This window comes from Filicampus tigris, chromosome 13 (genome assembly GCF_054856515.1).
Source record: "Filicampus tigris isolate MCC_2025a chromosome 13, RoL_Ftig_1.0, whole genome shotgun sequence".
Taxonomy (NCBI): Eukaryota; Metazoa; Chordata; class Actinopteri; order Syngnathiformes; family Syngnathidae; genus Filicampus; species Filicampus tigris.
The window spans coordinates 9,909,950-9,923,685 of NC_141229.1; the positions used below are offsets into that span (position 1 = coordinate 9,909,950).

Here is a 13,736-nt window from a genome sequence, read left to right on the forward strand (position 1 = left end):
GTTTGTTCCTCCTTCCCAACGAACTACAAACCTCTACTAAAATGCTGCCACATACCCCAAATGCCATCATGCAGTGTAGGTAAAATACAATACTCATTGTTCAGGCATCTCATTGCATAGCACAAGCCTTTTTAAAGAGGTGTTTATTCCAGTATTTTCTCTTTTAGTTTAATAGACTAAAGGTCTAAAGCACCCTGGTGAAGAAAATGCTGACCTAGGCTATCACATAAAGCTACAACTGTGGAGGAGAAGCAACGCTGTGAGGTGCAGTGATACAGTTATATCTCCTCCAGTGCTTTGCTACTGTAGCATGCAGACATCCTTTATACCTGCAGACCAGGCACGGCTTTGATCTTCATTCATAGTTCACTGAAAGTGGCCTTTGATAAACTCTCCCCTCAGTTGACCGGGTGCCACTTTGACACTTAATGGACATGTCCTTTGATTTCGTTCCCGAAACTTCAATGTTGGACTGGACACGGTGGAAAAATCCAAGTCTACAGTCTGTCTGCATGCTTGCAAACAATCTTCTTCATTTGTGTTTCTACCTTGTGGTTTAGCTTTAAACCTTGATCAGGCTTGTGTTTCTACTTTGTATCATGGGGGGGTGTAGGCGGGATTGGGATAGCTGTGTCAACTATGTAAAATAATCAAAGGTTACTGTGGAACCAACACCACACGGTGCAACTGGCTATGAATTCAACAAAGCTATTTTGGAACCTGCCATGGCTTTAATTTTTAAACAAACAAAATGGAAAAAAAAACAAAAACATCTGGGTATGTCTTTTTAACAAGTGTCCAAAGTAGGTTGTTTAGGGATTTATTCTGCTACCACTGTCTCATACAGTAGTAGTCTGAAGTCCTCCCTTTATGTTCCAGCTTTAAACAGCTCACTAATGGTCCTTCCTTGTAGAGTATGCTCACACTGCATGGGCGACTGTGTGTGAGAGGAGAAAAAGACAGCTTGTAGGGGGTGAAAGTGCTGCCCAGCTGTATATGTTGTACTCCAGCTGTAGCATTCTGTCAAGTACAAAGTGTTGGCATGTGAGTCAGCCTATGTACAATGTTGGCTGGCAGTGGGCCCTTGGTGAACTTGTACTCTTAGCCACAACACTGGAGTACATTTTCACATTGGCACCGATGCACTACGTATATCAAAGCAGGAGACGCATTGATTTGAAAGAATATTGCTCCCAGGCAGTAGAATATTAGAATATTCCCATAAAATGTCAGTGAGAATTGAGTCTTTCCAAACATTATCTATCTATCTATCTATCTATCTATCTATCTATCTATCTATCTATCTATCTATCTATCTATCTATCTATCTATCTATCTATCTATCTATCATCCATCCATCCATCCATCCATCCATCCATCCATCCATCCATCCATCCATCCATCCATCCATCTATCTATCTATCACCATTTTTAACTCTTACTTTTCATTGATTTTTTTATTATGAATCATAAAAATTTTAAAAATGTAATCAAATAATTGGTTAATTGTTTGTATGAAATAAATTACAAACAATAGAATAATTTTTTTAATTTATTTTATTTTTTAAAATGCTATGCTTATCAAACAACTTTACACATTTTACATATTTACATTTTATATATTTATTTTATTTCACCATCCCGGTAATTTAGGAATGACGCTGCTTATGCATACATTACAGGAACAAATGTAGCCTTTGAGCACAAACAAATTCCCACCCCTGTTTTGGATAAAACAAAAGCAAAAAACACTGTTACCTTTATCCTCCAAAACATCAGTTCAACAACTCTAAACCTCTATACTACAATATAGCAGTCCACAATCAATATTTACCAATATAAAAACTTTAAATAAATCACATCGTACTCACCAGAGATGTACTTGTATAGGTATCGTTAAGTAGTCAAGAGTTGAGTACTCATACTGGTATTGGTTTGAAAAAAATGGTATCAAACATCCCTAAATATTATAACTTTTTTATCATTCCCCTGGCCACAGCTGTGGATGGCCCGGACGTGCTAGCGTCATGTAGAGACTAGTGTGGCACATTTAAAGGGAATGAAAGAAGCCGTTTTGATTGGCCATAAGTAAAGTCGGCTATGACGACTCCCACAGTGGCGCAAATTTCCCTCTCATAGAACTGTCAGTCTGTGGTCATTTCTGAAATTACAATGACCGATACGATACGATAGACACACTTTGCCAGATTTATGGAAATAGAGCTCTGTATGTCACCTTTACACTATCTTATCTGAAATCTCAGTGTAAAAGTTTGGAAGATCTCAATGTACAATACCATTAGAAAACAAAATTTGTGCTGCCCTGCTACAATGTGTATTTGACTTAAATATGTTGCTCATGCTTGCATTGCAACTTTCACAGGTATTTCCCACGTCACAGGAAATTTTTGGTTTGCATCAGGTCACAGAACATAGAAGTAGATGGTGTTGCACTTGGCCTGCCAGGACTTGTTACATATAAGAAGGGGGAGCCGAGCTCTGGTGGGCCCAAGTTAGCCCATACATTGCCTCTCACAGAGTCCATGTCCAGTGATTGGCTTAGTGCATTAGAGGAGAGACCTTCAATAAGCCCTACAGTCACTATGCAAAAATGTCCACCAATGTTGGCTTTTCCCCATGCATCCAAGGAGCGCGATTGGTTGAAACCAGGAAAACAACATGATGAGAGTGCTCATTGATATGCTTTAGTGCTACACACACAGGTCTCCGAGGTAAATTGATTTTATAGTGCTGTTGCAGTATGCACACAATGGAGACGACAGGATTATAGATTTACACAGAACAAAGGAATAAGAGAGTGTGTGTGAGGGGGAAATATCATAAACGAGTCAAATTCAATGTCAAGGTGCCCTTGGAGACTCAACCCAAGCCTGGCATTCTTTAAGGATAATTAAATTATTCTCTTTGATGACATTACAGAGCTGTGGGTCTTCAAATAACATTTATATCAGTGATTTTGATCTGTTTCTTTTTTTTTCTTCTCGACTTTAGAGAGGACTTTCGATCTAACAGTCACATTAATGTCACAAGATGAAGGTGAATGACTCTGGGTTTCCAATCTCTTTTTGGTATACATTGTTGCATTTTACACAGGTTGCTGAGACACTATAGTTTCAAATATTTGGCAACTTATGGCAGTCCCCTGAACTCTTGTTTAGGTTAAAGATGCAATTGTTTTCCATAAAAAAGTAATGGTAATAGACGTAACCTTTTCCAGAGTCAAACCGCGTCCACAATTAATCTTTTATGATACAATACAATACAATACAATACAACTTTATTTATATAATTCACTATAAACTCAGTATTTAACTCAGTCTACTGAATTGGCCCGCTTGAGCGCAGACTAAAAAAAGTGTCACGCACATCACGGCCCTGAGGCTTATTTTCGATTTTCATGCGGCTCTTCCAAACGGGCAAATGAGTAACCCAAATGTGTGTGCGTGCATGCATCAGATACATGGAACAACTTTCATTACACTTTGTCATCAGCCTGGACTGTAACATACTGTAGATGCCGATGTATATTGCTACTTTATTACCACCGCATTCTGCTCTCAGCACATTCCTCACATTAAATAATGCAGCTGGCTATTGTTCAACAATCTCCCGCCCCCTTTCCTCGTCCCATAATGCCACATATCAGCACATTTCTGCTTAGTCTGCTATCACGAAGAGTAACTTGTATGAGTTCAGCGTTTATTCTCTTCACCGCTATCATCTCATTTATTCAACAGTGGCACTGGATGCTTGTTTTTAGCAGTTTTTTTTTTTCCCAGAGAAAAAAAAAAAGCAGAAGTAGCTTCTGGCAAAGGACATAATTGAACTGATATGCAATCAAGCTGGCAGGAAGTGCTTAGCAACGGTGGAAGAAAACTTAAGCAGAAGCACTGCAGTTAGGGAGGCCAGCAATTTGCATGAATGTTGTATGACATCCTTTTAACATAATGTTATTTACATGGTAAAGTAAATAAAGAAAAATAATAATAGCAATGTGACCCAATAGCAATGGCTTGCCTTGTGTCAGGCACTAATGCAGGGGTGTCAAACTAATTTTTGTCGCGGGCCACATCATAGTTATGGTTTCCTTCGGAGGGCCGTAACGACTGTGACCTCAAATAAGTGTATAATCGCCTCATATTGCATACACAACAAATTGACGAATAGCTAGTTTTGAAATCAGAGGCCATTAAAATCTAAAAAAATATATATATGATGGCATTTATTTTAAAAGGGGAACTGGAAACAAAAATGTTTGTCTCGACATTTTCAAAAGTGAAGGCAATTTGCAATTTTGGTACTCAAGCAAGAAACATGAAGTCGATACACATAATTTGCTTTGGTTGGCCACATAAAATGATGTGGCGGGCCAGATCTGGCCCATGGACCTTGAGTTTGACACCTGTGTACTAATGCAAACAGCTCAACATCAAAACACATTGATATTGATTTGAAAAATAGTTTTAAAGTACAGTACACAATTGAAGTTTTGCACATTTTAAAAGTCTGCCACCAGCACTGTCCCAGAAATCCAGTTAGAAATTCTCAAAATCCATCACCCGTGTAGTTAGAATAGTAATGTAGTCCAAGCGAAATATACTGTACATCTGTTAATTCATACAGGCTATCACTTTTCTTTCAAATCCTTGAATATTACAAATTCAGTCAATTGCTTCAAGCTAATTTGCACCATACAAACAGTGTAAATAGCCTTAAAGAGATTGGGCGGGCTCAAAGGGATCAGCCATGGATGTGTTTGATCATCACATTTAGAAAGGAAAACCTCCCAATTAGTCGGTCGAGGGAGAGAAAAACAACCGTGTATGTGTGTGTGTGTGCGCGTGTGTTAAACTTTAACTCTGTGTGGTGTACTTGAGTGCTCAGTTTTGTATTTGCAGCATAGCATGCTATGCTTGAGGAATATGAAACGATTATGCATCCACATAGGAAAATGTGTTTGGGATTCAGGGTGTTGCTCAACGATTCTTTGACGGCGGCAATAGTCTGCTGATGTAAACCAATTCAGTAAATGTCTAAACAGAAGCAACAGCATGCAGTCAGATATTATATATAGAATACTGTACATGCATTTAACGGTATGTATTTTACATCATTAGAGTAAAATGCTGTTACCAATTTGTATTCATCATCAAGCAGGCACACAATTTCTACTTCTAAGGGCATTTTGAAAGCTTTTTGCAAGTATAAATTAATGGCTGCTGCGGTCTTAGCATTAGTTGTTATAGTTTTGTCTTGGGTTAATGGGAGCAACCAGATTTTAAATCTTTGCTCTAAAATATTGCGGGCCAATATACAGTCTTGTCAAACAGACAAAAATAATAATGAAAAGTGATACAATAAATATACAGCAGATTATAATTAAGGCTGGTCATTGTCATTGCCATCGTCTTGATTGGATTCAATTTTGATTCTTTAGGTTGTGATTCAATTCAATATTGATTCATCAGGTTGCCATTCCAACTCCACAAAAACATGTTTTCATGTTTTACACCATACATTTGCGGGAGATTGGGACTGGGCCAGCCTGTGAATAGTAAAAATCTGCAAATACTTGATAACCATTCAATTGCATTCAAAACAAATGAACAGAAGATCAAATTAAAAAAAGTTTTTAAAATATTAAAACATAAATCTGTGGTTGCCGAACTGCGAGTTAGCGGGGGTCCACTGTACACCTGTTCGAGTGGCCCAGTCAAAGTCCTGACCTCAACCTGATTTGAGATGCATTAGGCATGAGCATATGAGAGTGATTCACACCAGACATAATTGCTGAACTGCAAGCGTTTTGTAAATAACAATGGTCCAAAATTCATCCTGACCGTTGTGATGGTCTGATCTGCATCTACAGGAAAGCTTTGGTTGAGGTTATCCCTGCCAAAGCAGTCTTAACCTGTAATCAAATCCAAATATTTACTTTTTTTTTTCACTCGCAATGTGACATTTAGATCATGTGTGCAGTTAAAATATGGAAATATATACAGTAATTGTGTGGTATTACTGTTATTTAAGAAAATTGTGTTTGTATATTGTTGTGTTTTAGTTAAAGATTACATAATGTGTCCTGACCAATTTATGCAGAAATACAGGTAATGCCAAATAGTTCATATCTTTTTTCCCCTTTGCAACTATATAAAAATATACCAGTTTGACGCTGGTCGAAGTATTCCACTGAATGACTTTTCATTTTACTATTGTCACAAATCATCTGCCTATTTGCATTCCAGGTTGCTCTTCCGGTGCATGGTGAACCACTGAACAGTCCTGAATCCAAGTGCCCTGGCCAAAGGATTTGGGGTGGCCATGTGCTCTACATGAGTGCACACCCAGATTGAAGTCTGTTTTGTCTTGACAGGATGATGAAGTGGTGCTCCAGAGCGTGGCCTGCATCCAGAAGGAGAATCGAAAGTTTTGCCTGGCTGCTGAGGGGCTGGGCAACCGGCTGTGTTACCTGGAGCCTACGTCTGAGGCAAAGGTAGGCACACAAACTACTGTCTACCTTCCATCAGTCCATCCATTCTCGACCACTAATCTTGTTCACAGTCAAGGGGAGAACGCCCCATGCATGTAAGCAAAGGGAGAACATGCAAACTCTTCACGGCAAGGTCCACCCTGAGATTCAAGGCCAGAACTTCAGACTGTGAGGCCGATGTAGTTACAACATACATCACTGTCATTTAACCCATTAAGGCCTAATGCACCTGGTGAAACATATCTCAAAATCTTTAGATTAGACTTTAGAATCACCCTCTAAAACCTGAAGTTTTCCCGGAAATTCAACGCCGACACTATAGTCTCTGACCCCGTAGCAGATAGAAACATAATTCCGAAAGAATTTGAGAGTTTAGACATGTGGCTTTCACACAGGCCAGAGTTTAGTATTATTCACTGTTTCAATCGAAGACGTAAAAATAAAGTGTCAGTGCAAGGGAAGCACTATTTTTAATATCGTCGATCATTGTCTACAAACATATTTCTTAACCATATATCACGTTCGACTGGTTCAAGATCCACAAGCGGGTTGTCTATATCACTACCGTCACTTATTTCAGAACTCCCGCGAACGTTTGCGTCCGCCATTAGTGCTTGAAAAAATTCCGGGACATTCTCCGAGGGCTCACAACACTGCCACGTGTAGAGTATATTCCGATGCAGTTCATTGGTTACAAGGGGCTGGGAAATTCAATTATTTTGTTGCTGTTGAAAGCCATGTGGCCATTTGCAGTTTGCATGCAAGTCTAAAGTGGTCTGCTGACTTGCAATGCCAAAACCATGGAAAAGCCTTAAATATACAATAAAGGGAATCAAATAAAATATGTAGTTTGCTGGAGTTGAATGTTTCTGCTGAGCTTCTTTATCAGAAACCATATTCTTTCTCTGTAAAATCGTCTAATCTAGTCAGTTCCACAAAATAGATCACATAAAAGTGAACTGTATTAAAGGCAAGAGCTCAGCAGGAAAAAAACATCCATTAAGCTCATTCCTTTGTTGCAGCAAACAGTAAATGAAGCCAACTGGAGATGTGCTGAAAAGCACATTATCAGCTTGGATCTACCGCAGACTCCTTTATGGGCTTTTTCTTGCAAAGGTTCAGAGATGACTCTGCCTCTGTGGACCTGCAGGCTGGTGATGATTTGTTTGAATTACACCCCTGGACGTTTTTGATAGACTGTTTCATAGACATATTGTTACTTGCCGTAACTCCCTTCAACTTTATTGTTGCTGAACAGTGTGTTTGTAGCTGATGTTGCAATTTCCTAGTTTTTGCAAAAGTAGCCACTGTATGTACAGTTTGTTTATTCACCACAGCATTTTTCTGAAAACCCAGATCTGGTCCACCTTTGAATCTGCCAAGGAGGTACAGTATACAGTAGGTACAGTAAAGCACATGCCGTGACTTTATTGCAGTGCAACACTTTGCAACCAACTAATGAATTGATCATTAAGAAGGATCTTATCTCTGAATCTCAGTAAATAAAGAGCCGAAATCGAAGACATCAGCTTTAGTGTTTTCTTTTTCTTGGAACATGGAGGTTTATTACAAAATCGAACACGTACTTTTGAGAAAAGTCTGTCTGTAATGTCTCCACCTTTTGGTACCTTGCCACAGAGTTACCTTACCATTGTATGGTTCCTAAGACTTCTAAAACAAGGAATAGCACAAAAAGGTACTATATCGATCCTCGGCTAAGGCATTTCGCACTTTGGAAAAGTGTTTTATCCAGATCAAGATCTTCTAAATGTCAGATAAATAAACAAACAAACAGACTAACTATCGTAATCACACTATACACTATTCTATCATACTGACTACGTTTACATGCCATCAATACTTGGGTTAAGGTCAAAATTCCAGTTTCTGAAAGATTTGAAATAACCCGTTTACATCTGTGAGCAGACAGAAGAACGGCTGTTTGATTTTGCCTAATAAGAAAATCCAAATTATTTTCTCTCAAACCCGATTTTACGATTACGATTCATTTGTAAAATAAAAAATATTTAAAAATTAAGTATTTTGAATGTCTTTTATTTAAACTTAATTTTTCTTTCTTTGGACTTTGAACACCAGTCAATTTAAGTCCAATGAAGGAGATCGGCTGGCTAAAATGCAGCCTCCTACCAGCCCGACCAGAGCAGGGATGATTCCGAATGGTTCAGTTCTATTCCAGGCAATTTCCAAGTTTCAATCCTGGGCTCCTAGCTCACCATCGACCTGTGACAGACTAGAGCACTAAACAGTGTAAATCACACCTGAAAAACTCACTGGAAATCTGAGAATCGTAGTACCAGCTACCATTTCAGTGACCCATGTTGCCCTCAACCAGATCTCACAATGAGTATTTGTGTGTTAATTGGGGAGGAGTAATGCTCTCTCTTCCCATATTGTGTGGTAATTAAACCTATGTGATTGATGTTTTTTCCCATATGAGACTCTGTTTTCATTTAAAATACACACACACACACACACACAATCCCCCCCCCCGCCTACATTAGACCCCCCCCCCCCCCCCCACACACACACACACACACGCACGTTGAAAACAACCCATACCAGATTAGAAGATTCACTGAAAATGTGAGCTGGTCTGGTAATGAGGCACAAGGGCAGCATAACAGGATGGGTTTGATGCAGAGTGTAAGCGCTTTACATGGTAACCAATCAATTGGCCTGTTGATTGTGATTAACTACCAGCAGGTCAATCCTGTCTTAATAATAACACCAACTGAAAGTATCAAGGCAGATCTTTCACTTCCCTTTGTATGAGATGAAGAGAGGAAAGGAATCAGTCTTAACTCTTAACCCCTTCTGGTGCTATGAATAAATGATGTGATATAGCCAAGCTACCACCCACCAATGCTACGTATTTGCCTCAGTGATTGGTGGTGAACCAAACATCAAGTCACAAGCTGCTGTAAAGCTGTTTCCCTGCTTTGCCCCGTGAGAGTATATCCTGAAAGGAATGGACACTCATCATCCACTCCAGCTCCCCTGGACCTTCATTTTACCGCCATGCTCTACTGGGCAGTTCAACATTGCTCGGAGGGGCAAAGGTCTGGTGTTAATTAGCCACTGTGACTGAGGTGGGTGGAGCTGAATTGCTTCCATGCGGCCATTTAGTTTATTTTTACACAGAAACACAAGATATATAGCTGGTTCGCTAGCTAGCTAGCTGACTAGCTCGCTCGCTAGCTAGCTAGCTAGCTAGCTAGCTAGATAGATAGATAGATAGATAGATAGATAGATAGATAGATAGATAGATAGATAGATAGATAGATAGATAGATAGATAGATAGATAGATAGATAGATATATAGATAGCAAGCAAGCACAAAATTACCTACAAGAAGATGTTCACCACTACGACTGATAGAACACCTGCAACATATTTTTGCAGATCTTAAAGAAAGTCTTCTGAGGAATTACAGACAGCTCTGTCCTTTGTTGAACACTTCATTAGTGTTGGCAGTCCAGCCCAGCCTTCCATCCAGCTGCACCCCAAAGTATTTGTACACTGGTACAATCTCCACACTATCACCGTTCAGGGTCTGTGTCTCCTGACGCCCGCCACCATTTCCTCACAGTGTCGTCCACAAACCTCTGTTTGAGGCAGTGCTCCAAGTTGTACTTGAAGTCTGACAGGATGAACATGACATAATAAATCCAATATACAGTATACTACTACAGTATATTGTTTATCCATTATATTTCGGGTGCAGCAAAAACTGCAGTAGTCAGCCAGAATTAATGATTGGGCATCACATAATATCTATGTGGATATTTTGCTTATTTGACAAAAGGCTCTTAAATCCAAACCTGTTTGTCTAAATAGGACAATAACCACTTTACGTGATAGAAGTTGCTGCTGCAACGCTTTCTGATATAGTGTCTTTGTTAGTGGTTTGAATACTATAGGCCTACCTTTTATGTGCTCATTGTATTGTACTCACCAGTGAATCTGCTTACCCCAAGTTCTTTGCAACCACCAAGATCATGAGTTTCAAAAGAGAAATGACAATCTAGTAAGAATGATGTTGCTTATGAACATTTACTGTGCATCACAGTGTATGCCAATTTGCACAGGGTGTTGCACATGTTAATTTGATTCACTGATTTGAATTGCATTGTTCAATCCAGTCCCAAAAAGAAACATTACAGTAATGTGTCCTAATTACTAACTCGAGTTGCTCTGTTCTGTTGCTGCAGTATGTCCCTCCAGACCTATGCATCTGTACCTTTGTGCTGGAACAGTCCCTGTCAGTGCGGGCCCTGCAAGAGATGCTGGCTAAAAGTGGACAGAACAACGAAGGGGTGAGCAGTGCTAACACAAATGCATGAAAAAACACATTTGTGTATTGAAACTAAAACACAAATGATGTGCCATTGCAGACTTGTACTGTATACAACAAGCTGTGTACGTGCAGTATTTGGAAATGATATTCATTTGCAGTGTCTGCAGTCAGCATAGTTTAAATTTCGAGATTAATAGCCTAAATAAGACCACTGCAGTGATCAGGGGACCCCAGTTGCCAAGAGGTCCTGGCCTGCATGAATATTAATGTGGATGAAAGAGATGCAGTAGTCCAATTTAGCCCAACAGTTTTCTTTGGGAGAAACAAACTTTGCACAAAAAGATCATTACCAAGCTACTTCAAGAATAATGAGACGAGCTGCTGGTATGTTGCACATTTAATCAATACAAGGTGAATTTATCATCATTTGTCTTTAATTTCTCTTAATATTACTGCGTGTTTCCTGTCTGATTGATGTCTATTATTCCATCTTTGTGTTGTATTTTCCGTATTTGATCTCCATCTTCCACATGGTAGACACGCGGCCCGGATCGGTGGGTATGTTCACCTCTCATTTCACTTCTCGTCTCTCATGTAGCATAACGCAGTGAAATGACGCACAGACACATCGCAATGACATATTTGTCTTCATAATAGGAACGGCGATTGATGTGGATTACTTTTGGTGCCCTCTGAATATATTACCTCCACTGACAGAGACAAATAGAGTTTAGCTCCCTTTCGCTAATGTTAGTGTCAAAGTATTAGTTGTCCTAAGGGCATTCTGTTGGTTTTTCATAGCAGTATCATTTGTTTCAAGTCATTCTCACTCGGTCAGATACATTTACACTTGTCACCTTATCTTCTAATTAAGTCGTTGTGACTCTATGAAATGATGCAAACAACCCAAGATGACACCATCTGAAATAGGGAGCACAAATCTCCATTAATGATGAAGCAAAAAAAAAATCTTTTGCCATCACTTGAAATCTTCTCATCTTTTTAGCCAGTTCACCCCTTAATGTCACATGGCTAATGATGTTGGGAATTCCAATAAATCCTCAGCTGTTAGAGGATCATATTCATTGCCTTGGCGTCCGAGATAAATGGACGTATCAGGGCTGCAGCTTTGTGGCTGTAAAGGGCTGCCTGTGAGCAGATGAGACCATTGGTTCCGCCACTCCTAGGGTGTGCTGGCAGGGAATTATGACTGGTAGCTCTGGGAAAAGGCAGCTCAAAATATTAAACACTGAGGGAACTCTCAATTAGACATATTTTACCATGAGTTTAAAGTTAGTCCTCTTACACCAAGCCACTTTAAAGCCAATAAACACATGCGGGCACTCAGCGAGAAGACCTCAGCCAAGACATTTTTCATCTGGGAAATGAGTGTTTGATCTAGATCAGGAAGTTCTTCTGTGTCTAATGAAAATAAACCTGCTCAAAGCTGCAAGGAGGAAATGAGCTGGCTCTCACCGCTCCACGCACACCGGGAAACACAAAATTCACAAGGTACAGCGGCTACAGTCTAGCCGCTAGACCAGTGGTCCCCATTCTTTTTTCTGCCACGGACCGGTTCATACATGTCTACACCGTTCGCCGCCCGGCCCTGTAACTATTCACTGTCAGCGGGCGTGCGAGTGCTACCCAATACGCCTATTTGTTTTACTCATTTGCTAACTTCTGCATTTAATATTAGCGTTAAGCGACGGAGACAACTTGGCTCGGGCCTGGTTGGGGACCCCTGCGCTAGACGATTAAAATACAGGGGGTAGTATTTATGATGGTACCGATGTACAGTACATGTTTCAAGGTTACAAATGGCATCTAATAAAGTATGACATCATGTGGCATAAGAACACTGAGCTCACTTTTTTTCACTTGGACTAGATGTGTTTTTCATAGAAATATTTACTGTAATAATGACTTTACCATTGCGCTGGTGTTGGTTACTGATGGATTACCGCACCTTTTGACAAATTCGGGTTACATCACGGTAAGAAAATAACTGCCTTAAACCAAGGACTCCCTGTAGGCCTATAGATTGTTGAAAGAAATGGGAGTGTCAGAGGTGGTCTTATTACTTTTATACATTTCTGCCAGATGGAGTTGCCATTGTAGACATGCATTCTGGTTCAGGTTGAGACCTTTAAACAGGGTTAGTCGATTATCATTGATGTTTTATGGCACATCAGGATTCAGGTCCAGATTAGATTTGGTTTGACATTCAGACAGTTACATATCCATCCATACACAATGAAAATTTCAAACTGAAAAAATATTTAGTTTAATATTTTACGCATTTTAATAGTGTAATGGGAAAATCATGACGAAAAATTTGATATTATTGATTGATAATTCAGAAATTATATACTATAAAATGCATATTAAAAAAAAGAAACCCACAGCAATGCCAATATGGAAGTCGTTATAATACCGCGTGGTTTCTAGTATCGAGATACGATGAAGATTTTTCTTAACCTTTCACATGATGTGTCTTCTAGTTGCAAATACCGCAGCTCATTTTGAGGGTGCTTGGATACCTGTTCAGTGTTATTCTGTACATTATTTCCACCTGTGCATACCTGTTATCAATATTGTCTGCCTCCTCCTCCTTTTTCCCCTGAGCAAAATGTCACTGAAGGAAGCGCCATTAAAGGGGAGCTGGAGGTTGAATATGTCTATGCCAAAGGAGCTCAAATCAATAGGGCTTGGAACAGATGGCCTTATCAATAGCAAATTGCTGGTTGGCTCTGATTTAGCCAGAAGACACAGGGGACACATCAAGAACCACAAAGATAACACACCTAGTGCATGCCAACCCCACAGAGCTTGATATCCTTCAGCAGGCTGAGATCAGTCCATCAAAGAGACAGCACTGCCCTGAAGACATTTAATGTGCACCTT

General features: G+C 39.7%; 1 protein-coding gene across 3 annotated transcripts in view; it reads left to right on the forward strand.

The window, feature by feature from the left end:
• The window catches only part of LOC147137521 (ryanodine receptor 3-like), a 93,187-nt gene that overhangs the window by 8,400 nt on the left and 71,051 nt on the right, over nt 1–13,736 (forward strand). For all 3 annotated transcript variants that reach the window (XM_086049936.1, XM_086049938.1, XM_086049937.1), the window contains exons 2-3: nt 6,395–6,514; nt 10,744–10,848. In XM_086049936.1, the coding sequence (XP_085906062.1) occupies nt 6,395–6,514; nt 10,744–10,848 (225 nt within the window). The remainder of the gene's footprint in view (nt 1–6,394; nt 6,515–10,743; nt 10,849–13,736) is intronic.